Source organism: Gossypium raimondii, chromosome 11 (genome assembly GCF_025698545.1).
Source record: "Gossypium raimondii isolate GPD5lz chromosome 11, ASM2569854v1, whole genome shotgun sequence".
Lineage (NCBI taxonomy): Eukaryota > Viridiplantae > Streptophyta > Magnoliopsida > Malvales > Malvaceae > Gossypium > Gossypium raimondii.
The window spans coordinates 5,342,724-5,352,519 of record NC_068575.1 but is presented as its reverse complement, the minus strand read 5'-3'; the positions used below and the strand labels follow the sequence as shown (position 1 = coordinate 5,352,519).

At 31.3% G+C, this 9,796-nt stretch overlaps 1 protein-coding gene across 2 annotated transcripts; it reads right to left on the bottom strand.

Moving 5' to 3' along the window:
• Positions 1–879: 879 nt before the first annotated feature.
• On the bottom strand, positions 880–6,287 carry LOC105761377 (LEAF RUST 10 DISEASE-RESISTANCE LOCUS RECEPTOR-LIKE PROTEIN KINASE-like 2.4). 2 transcript variants are annotated; one of them, XM_052624246.1, is made up of 8 exons: positions 5,352–6,287; positions 4,565–4,668; positions 4,437–4,466; positions 3,196–4,340; positions 1,946–2,038; positions 1,704–1,861; positions 1,405–1,466; positions 880–1,294 (listed from the first exon to the last, which is right to left on the bottom strand). In XM_052624246.1, exons 1-5 carry the CDS (start codon positions 6,041–6,043, stop codon positions 2,018–2,020), a joined length of 1,992 nt encoding a protein of 663 aa, XP_052480206.1. In that variant the 5' UTR covers positions 6,044–6,287; the 3' UTR covers positions 880–1,294; positions 1,405–1,466; positions 1,704–1,861; positions 1,946–2,017. The 2 variants fall into 2 exon arrangements, with proteins under 2 accessions (XP_052480206.1, XP_052480207.1); XM_052624247.1 differs by lacking the exon at positions 1,405–1,466.
• Between the last annotated feature and the right edge of the window lie 3,509 nt (positions 6,288–9,796).

Genomic DNA, 9,796 nt, shown 5'->3' with positions numbered 1-9,796 from the left:
AAGCTTAAGAGCACGTTTGGTTCGCTGTATTGGAATAGAGGCGTAATGGAATAGAGGGGTAATTGAATATAGGCGTAATAGTAATTCAATTGTTTGGTTGAATGTAATGGAATAGAAGCGTAATAGTATTCTTGTGTTTGGTTAAATGGAATGGAGGTGTAATAGCATAAGGGAAAAAACTAAAATGACTAGAATACCCTTAGCAGAAATTTGTTTAGGTAAATGATTATTGTTATTGGTATTAAATTTTAATAAGATTATTAATATCAATAATAAATAATTTAATCATATTTTAACATAATTATTATTAAATATATTTTAATTAAAATATATAATTTAATAAAATTCTTAATAATCAATATTCTTATATGAATTTACTAAAATCATAATATATGATACTAGAAAATATAATTTAACATAATTGTTATTAAATATATTTTAATTAAAATATATAATTTAATAAAGTTCTTAATAATCAATATTCTTATATGAATTTACTAAAATCATAATATATGATACTATAAAATATAATTTGAAATAATTATTATTAAATATATTTTAATTAAAATATATGATTTAATAAAATTCTTAATAATCAATATTCTTATATGAATTTACTAAAGTCATAATATATGATACTTTATAAAATTAAAATTAAGTTCAATATCATGAATCAAAAGCTCAACATTGTATAAAATTATTATTAAATATAAATGAAAAGAAATTAAATTATAATTCAACAAGTTTAGTACTATACAAAAACAATTCAAACACCACCAAAGTTTCACAAACTAGATACATAAAATAACATAAAGAAATCTACTCAAACTCATTTTCTCCCTAAACCACAAATCTCCTAGTTTTCCATGCTCATGGTCGTGCAGTAAGATGATAATTATCATGATTTATCATTTACATATATCCATAAAAAAATCAAGCTAAAGTAACAGCAAAGGAATCACAGTCAATCAAGTTCAAAGCATGGAAAAATTGTTTCAATTGTTAGCCTTGCAATTGAAATCATACATCCCCCTTTAGGTATATCATTAAACAAACAGGACAGCTGTTTATACGCCCCCTTTTGACAACTTCAATCACATATATACATCGAAAAGCTTGTAAGATGAAAACTTCAATCGAACTACCCCCTTTTGACAGCTGTTTATACGCTCCCGATGTTCAGCTGACGAGGTTTTTCAATACTGCTTCGGCCCGATGCTCGAATTTAGGGAGTGCCCATTCATGTTAGACTATGTCAAGACCATCTGCATCATTCGCTGTGTATCATCCATTGCTGCCAAAAGAAATCACAATTTACAGATGAGATAAACAATGAGTCCACAACCAGAGAAAGTGTAGTACACAATCTAAAATAAAATGTAACAGGAAGTTCATGATCCTAACCATTTTCCTCTCCCAGAATCAGATTAAATAAACCCCTCAAACTAAACAAATTGAGGAAATACCTACAAATGAAAGAATTTGTGAATAAACTGTAGTATTAAGCCAAGAAAGTCTATAAAAATTAGAAGAGCTCAGAGAAAAAAACCAATAGCATGAGCGGCTACTAACATAGCTCACATCAACTGTGCTAAGGAGAGAAAAAAACCAATACCGTTTACATTGACAAAAAGATGAGCAACAATTCTCAATTTCTTCTGTAAAAATAAAAGTAAGCGATTAGTTATGGCGACAAAACATACCAAAGCAGTTGCGGTGCATGCAATGGATGAAGATTGTTTTCTACTTCTTCCTACACTAGGTTGTGATTGCAAGCCAAGTTCCCATGGCCTAATCCGAGTCGGAATTCTAACCAAGCCACAACGGCTACTGCATTCAATTCGTGACTCTAATCGATGTCCTGCCGAAAACCAATAGCAAATTTTATCATCATTAATCTAAGAAAAATTGAAAGAATAATAAAATAAAGTTCCAAGAAAAATACCAGTAGATAATGACGGCCGCAAGGGGGTAGTAACACTAGCAGCCAGCATTTTGCAAATAGCTACAACAAAGGCTATTCAAATAAGAACAAACCCTGAAAAATATACGAAAGATTGCATTATTAGATGAAATTTCAACGTTTAAAACAATGAAACCCCATTAAAAGAAACTGAAAAACAAATCAACGTGTAGGGATTAATAATTAACAACCCTATAGAGGCTAAAAGAACACAAAAGAAACTGAAATAAAAATGACCCAATTATTTTTTATGATTCTCAAGAGCAAAAACAACCTCAATAGGCATAATTAAATTCAAATTAAAATAACATCCATGGAATTCAATACAACAGAAATTAAAGGAGAAACAAAAAGAACTTGGAACCTTGAAGAAGGTGTTGGGCAGGAGAAAACTGGAGAAAGCAAAGGAAGATGCCGACTTTAAGAAAGGGACGAGAAGAACTGGGGAATGGAAACCCCACATCTAGGAAGAAGGAGAAGAACAGGGCTCAAATAAATGCCGTAAAATCCTGCCGACTTTGAAGGCTGTTATTTTTGTAGAGATGTGGGCGTGTGGAGAACTATGAGAAACAGAGGGAGCAAATCGGCAGAAACTGTGAGAAACAAAGGGAGCAAATCGACAGAAAAGAAAAGAAAAGAAAAGAAACAGAGGGAGCAAATCGGGCGAAACGCTTAGGGCAAATCGGCAGAAGCTAGAAGGAAGGAACAGAAGAGGCAAAGGGGAACAGAAGAGGCAGAGGGTAAAACAGGGAGGGTAAAGTGAAGCAGCACCTAAACTGAACAAAAGGGACGGATTAGAAATCGATGGATTTCACCGATTAGGTTAGTAATGTATTACACCCGTAATAGCATAACATGAACCAAACAACGGAATGAAGGGAGCTTAAGTGGGGCCCACCGATTAGGGGTGTATTGGCAGCCAATACACCCAACCAAACATGGTGTAATTGTTTTTAATAAGATAACACCATTTATATGTTTTTATATTATTTAAAATAAAAAATTTTATTTTTATTTTTCTAAAAAACAGTACTTAAAATAAGATTTTCTAATTATTAATACATCAATTTTTTTTATAAATATATAACATTTTAAACACGATTATAATATACAAACGTATCATAAAGTATATCAGAGCTCGAAATATAAGAAAAAATAAAAATAAAAAAACCAAATTAAACCAACCATGGTCAATGAATCATACATGAAAAGGTAGCTTACAATATACTTACGGTAATTTCATTTGAAGAATAGAGTAAATAAGATGTCTCATCAGTTGAACTATCATGGGGTTGATCTTTGGTTGAAGCATAGGATTGAGTAGCCGTTGCTACTTCAAAGGGAAGTTGAAAAGGTTTCGGAGGCATTTGGAGGAGCTCGACATCCGTTTCGAACATCTCCAAGACTTTGCTCATCGAAGGACGATCGTTAGGTTTTACTTGTACACACCAAGAAGCTATTATCACCATCTTCTTCACGATAATCTTTTCGTCATCCGTAACATCTCCCAAATCTACATCTTCTCCATGATAATATCGATCGTAAATCCATGACGGGAAGTATTTTTGGCTTTCGTGATCGGTAGATGTTTTCATATTCTTCCTCCTGCCTATGATTTCCATTAATAACATTCCGAAACTGTAAACATCGGCTTTATATGAGACGCCTCCAAGGTTTTTGTAGACCAATTCAGGAGCAATGTAACCTATAGTACCTCGTGCTGCTGTTAGAGATACAATGCTATCATCTACTGAAAACCGTTTAGCAAGACCGAAATCTGCAACTTTTGGTGTAAAGTTCTTGTCTAAAAGAATATTGTGCGGCTTGATATCAAAATGTAAAATCTGCATGTCACATCCTTGATGTAAGTAGTCGAGCCCTCGAGCCACCCCAAGCGCAATATCAAACATCTTTTTCCAACTTAAGTCAACCTTATTTTCTTTTGCGAATATAATCCGATCTAGAGATCCATTCGGCATAAAATCATAAACGAGAGCTTGTTTTGATCCCTCAACACAAAATCCAATAAGTTTCGCCACATTAACATGATGAATCCTCCCAATCGTAGCAACTTCATTGATGAAATCCTGGCCATTACCTTTTGCCTTCCCCAATAACTTTATTGCTACAAAATAACCACTACGAAGCTTTCCTTTAAACACCGAACCATAACCGCCTTCGCCTAATTTATCCTTAAAACCATTACTCATTTTCTCTATTTCGCGATAAGAATACCTTATCGGCATCAAATCTTTTTGACGTTCAAGAAACTCTTCGATCGTATCATCCGCACATAAATGTCTTCTTCTCCATTTGTAAATAACAAGTCCAATCAAGCAAATTATCCCGGGCAAAGTCCTTGCTAAGATAAATCCTCCTTTAAAAAGAAAATTAAGTTTCAACATATTAGTATTTTTTTTAAATATCTAATAAACTCTTTAAATATTCATTTTAGCTAAAATTTAAAGCTTACCTGTTATTTGAAGACATAAAATATAAGTACCTAAAAAACAATAAAAGTAAGAAAAATAATTAATTGAATATAAGGGAAAAAAGGAAAAAAATTACAAATAATAAGGAAGTTTTGGAAATTAACCATACTTTTAGGTGCATAATATGAATCATGGGCAATATGGTGGCCTTTGAATAAGTAATGGATGAAGCTGTCAATGTAACTTTGCAAGGCATATTCCAAGTCTCCTAACCTGAAAAATATTTGTAAATAATTAAGAGAAAATATACCTCATTTTAAATTAAAATGGTAAATATATATTTATAAAAAACAATAAAAACTATACATCTTTCTCTTTTCTGGTTACTATTCACAAATTTAAAATTTAATCTTTATATTTTTTCAAAAACTTCATACTATCTTTTTTTTTTAATTTCAAGTTTAATTGTTAATATTATAAAATTTATCAGTGTAATATTTTAAAATAAAAATATTCATTTCGTAATAATATAATTAAAAATGATGTTATAATCAGGACGTACCTAGGAGAGGGCAGACCCTTGGCTCCTCTAGAATGAAAAAATTTCATTTTAGCCCTTTAAAGTTTTTAAAATTTTAAATTAATAAAAGTAAAATTACATTTTGACCCCTAAAATAATAAAAATTTGATTTAGACATTTAAAAATTATAAAGATATAATCTATTAAAATGAAGAAATTATATTTTATTATCGTAAAAATTACAATTAATTTCGACTCCCTTAAAAAAAGTTTCCGGTTTCGCCCTATAACAAAATAATTTTAATAATTGAACTTAAATTTTAAAATCTGAAAAATAAAGATTACTAAAAGTAAAAGTATATTAAATTTACAAAGAATATAACCAGACGATTATAATGAAGTACGAATATTAATTTTTTTTTTATATTGAACTTACAAGGCATGGATAGGACTGGCCTGCTGCGACTTGGAACCGAAGCTCCAAGACAATTCGAACCCCGGCTTTAACAGCTTCTCGTAGATGTCCGAAGTAGAGAAGCCACTTATATTCTGAACCATAACAGGAACCGTAGCTTCGATTCTGCAAGACTCATCGAAATCTCGAGGCGAAGTTCGTTCACCCAGAAAATAAACGTATGAATCTGGTGGCGGATCGGAACCGGAAGAGTTAACGGGGCAACGCGAGGCATCAATATACAAAGATGATTTAATCGCCTTTGTGCAGTTCACTACATACATGAAACTCAATGGGAAAACCCAAGGATACAGCCTTTTATCCCAGAACAATAAGGAGCCGCGAGGAAGGGAACAATCATCCACAGCGAGGTTTGGGTCAATAGCTCGGATCGTAGAGTATTCGTACCAGATCTTTTGGACGTAGAATCTGCCATGGTTTAAGGATAAAACGGTGCGGTTGTTGCTGTCGCAGTCGAGTTCCAATCGAGGTTCGCCGCAGTTGGGAGGTTGGGTTGGTAATCGAAAAGGGTAGCTGATTGTGACATTTCCACAAACAGTTGAGTTGCAATATTTGTTTCTGGTTTTGGCCACACAAAGTTCCGGGAATTGAAGTAAAACAACAATAGCGGCCACGAGGGCATAGATTGGAAGCTGTGGTTTGGGTTTTGGCATGGCAGAATCTGGATGAGGAGAGATTGGAAGGTACAGAAAGAAACAAAAAATTTTGACAGTATATTGAACCAGATCGCCATCCTTGAAAACAGAGAAAGTCAAATGCCATAACTGAATGGGGGATACCTTTTATCAAGTTGATATTAAAATAATGCAGTGTATAAAAACGAATTGTTCGGTTTTGACATCATTGGGAAATAGCGTTCATCTTGTACTCATATATTATGGGATCAAATCTTAATGATGTGTACGGTGGAAATTTGGGTATCCACTGTGGATAATAATAATTGATTAATTCATTTTGTAGGTGCTCTTCTAAATAAATAAGCTTTATTTTTATAGACGAAGATCAAATCCCAATATTATTATTAAGAGATTAGGGAGCAACAATCACGTTATATTTCATAATTTCTGTAGGTAAATTATTAAAATAATCAATTTTGTTTCTCTCAAGTTATATTTAAGTCACTTATATTTAAAATGTTACGTTTAATCACTTATATTATCGTGTTGTAATATTTTAGTCACTGAAGGTTAACTTTCGTTAACAGTGTAACGGTAAGCTGACGTGATACGTTAAATCATCATTTCAAACGAAAATTTTAGGTTAAATTATAGAATTGGTCCCTATATTTTTTTATTTTGAGCAATTTTTTTTTCTTTTACGTTAAAAGAGATGGAGAATGGAGGAAAATAGAGGGAGAACCGGAGAAGTAAAAGAGAATGGAAAAAAAAAGGAAAAGAGAAGGAAAGTTAAAAGAATATAAAAGAAAAAAATAAATTGCTTAAAATGATATAGGGACCGATTGTTTGATTTAACCTAAATTTTTTGTTTAACGTGCCATGTCAGTTTACCGTTACACCACTAATGGCAATTAACGGATCAGTGGCTAAAATGTTACAGCATGTTAACGCAAATGACTAATACGTAATATTTCAAACATAAGTGACTAAAATACAACTTAAGGGAAACATAAATAACTATTTTGATCATTTACCCTATTTTTTAAAAAGTTTTAATAACAAATTTCTAGTTCACAATATCAAATTCAAATTAAGAAACTGTATGTTTAGAGAATCATTTAGTAATTGCAAATTGTTGTAATTATTTATAATTATATATATATATATATATCAAATTTTAGTAATTATTATTAGTTGTCTCATTGGATTGAATGTAATCAAGAATTTTAATTAAAATTAAAGTAATTAGAAGAATAATTACAAACAATTACACTCAAATATAATTATTTTATAGCTTTTGTAAATACATCTTATGTTATTTATGTTTAAAAATATTTTTATACAATAATAATTAAATTTAGATCATATATTTATTTTAAAAATATAATTATATGTTTTCTTTATTAATCTTGTTTGAATATTTTAAAATTTTTAGCGGTGAGAGAGATAGTTTTCATGCATTTATGATTGACCAATGATCAACTAATTATAATAAAGAGTATGTGTTTAATATTAAAAGGGAATAACACAAAATAGGATGCAATAATATTTAGAAAAATTGCATCGAATGTTTATTTTTCTTGTTAATTTTATTAGTAATTGTATTGTGGAGTACTTCTTTAGACGAACATATACATACTATAATTTAATTTTAAAATTTGTTACTTGCTTAGAGAATTTTTTTCAAGGATTATTGATAAATTTTTTATAATAATTGATATTTTTTTAAATTTAAAATTATGTAATTGTATTATTATATCATACCATAGATGCAAAGGTAAGGCCTATGTGCCTTGGTTGGTGGTTCAAAACCCCATAGGTGCAATGTGCATAATTAATATTTTGCACAATATTGACACCTTTTTTATGAACTTGTAAGTCATATCTCTACCAATCGAGGTGCTTCTTAAACTCCGTTAACCCCTTTAGGCTCTCCTTAGAGCATGGAAGACAAAATCCCTACAAAGACAATACCGTCTATTGTGCGTATGAGACACTCCAAGGCAAGCACTAACCCTCAACAAATTTCAACAATATTTTTTGTATTTGGGTTGAGCGAGTATTTGGTAGGAGTATTCAAATGGTCAATTCGATTAATACTTGAACAAAACTATCGTTAATCAAATTAACCGAAATTTTAAATCTTTTAATTATTAACCAAATTGAATTTTTTGAAACTCATTAATCGAACGAATTAATTTCAATTAATCAATTGAATTAACAAAAATTTATACATGTTCTTTTAGTTCAAAAATTTTAAATATGACAAAATAACAATGTTGTTTTCTTTGTTTTTAGTTTAAAGAAGTTTAAAAGAAAACAAAAATAACACAATAGCAAAACTAAATTAAAAACATAACGGCAATGAAATAATCGATATTGAAATGAATATGAAATTATAAAAAATAAACTAGTTACTCTAATTCTATTTAGGTCATTCTATTTTTTTAATTTAGTCATTTTAATTAAGATAATTGTTCGAATTAGTAACTACTATTACAAATTTTATTAATTACTAACGAATTGCTGATATGACACGTTAGCCCATTAAGTGACTGACATTTAACATCTTTGTAATTAGTTAAAAACACTTTGCTTTTTTTTTTTTTTTCTGTTCTTTCTCTTCTCTTGCTTCTTTTCCTTTTTTGTTTTCTGAGATGGCAGATGAGCCTTTTCTCAGCCATTTAGCGAAGATGAAACAAAACTCGGAAAATGTTGCTCAACAAACCCAGATTTCCTAGTTATAAATCAAGTTTTTTGTTTATCATTCTCTTGGCTATAGTTGAGGCTTGAAGATGAAGCTGAACTGAATTCTCCAAGTAGTGGTAATTAATGGAGATTGTTAGCAAGAACGGAGGGCGACCACCAGTGGCCCAGAATGCCTTACTTGGTAATTGAATAGAATTGAGAAGATTTGATGGTAGTCTATGAAAAAGGGGCACATTTGACTCCTTCAAGCTGTGTTGTGCTTCAATTACACCTGGCGACGATTCATCGTCAATGAGCCATGCCGGGAAGAGAAGCTTCTCACAAAAGAAAAAATCTTCGTAGAATCGACCGGTCGGTGGAAGAGAGCAATTACCGGTGACCTGATTTTGATACGAAACTGTAAGTGTTGAATTTTCATAGAAGATTTCATGGACTTGGAATTTATTATATCGCCTGAAGAACGTGAGTTGGTTGATATCGGCTTCGCAGTCGAGTTCGAAGCGGCGGTCGCCGCACTCCGGCGGCTGAGTTTTTAAGCGAAAAGGGTGGCTGATGTTAACGTTTCCACACTGAGTAACGCCGCAGCGCTTGGTCAGGGTCCTGGAGATGGAAGATTGGGGACATAGAAACAGAAGGAAGATGAGGATGAGGCTTGATAATGGAGGTAATTCTAGTTTCAGCATTGTGAAAAAATGTGATAGAATTTTGTTAACAAAATATATCTATTTTTGATTGGTTTTATATGGTTTGGAGTGAGTATGCCAAGGTTTCAAACTATTATTAATATTTGTGAAAGTCCACGCGTGAAGCTAATCAACTTTATTAGTGAATAAATTATGAGTAAGTTTTGGTTTTCCTAATTTAATTATAAAAGTTATAATTTGGTCAATAAATTATTTAAAAAATTTTATTTAAGTGATTTGGTTCTTAATATTTTTTTGTATATAAAAAAGTCCTACCAGTGAGTTTTAAGTAACAATTCCATAGTCAATATGGTGGGTCGATAGCCAGCGACGAGTAAAAAGATATACCTTAGATCCAAGTTAATCTGACGGTCAACGTCAGAGATCAGAGAAATAA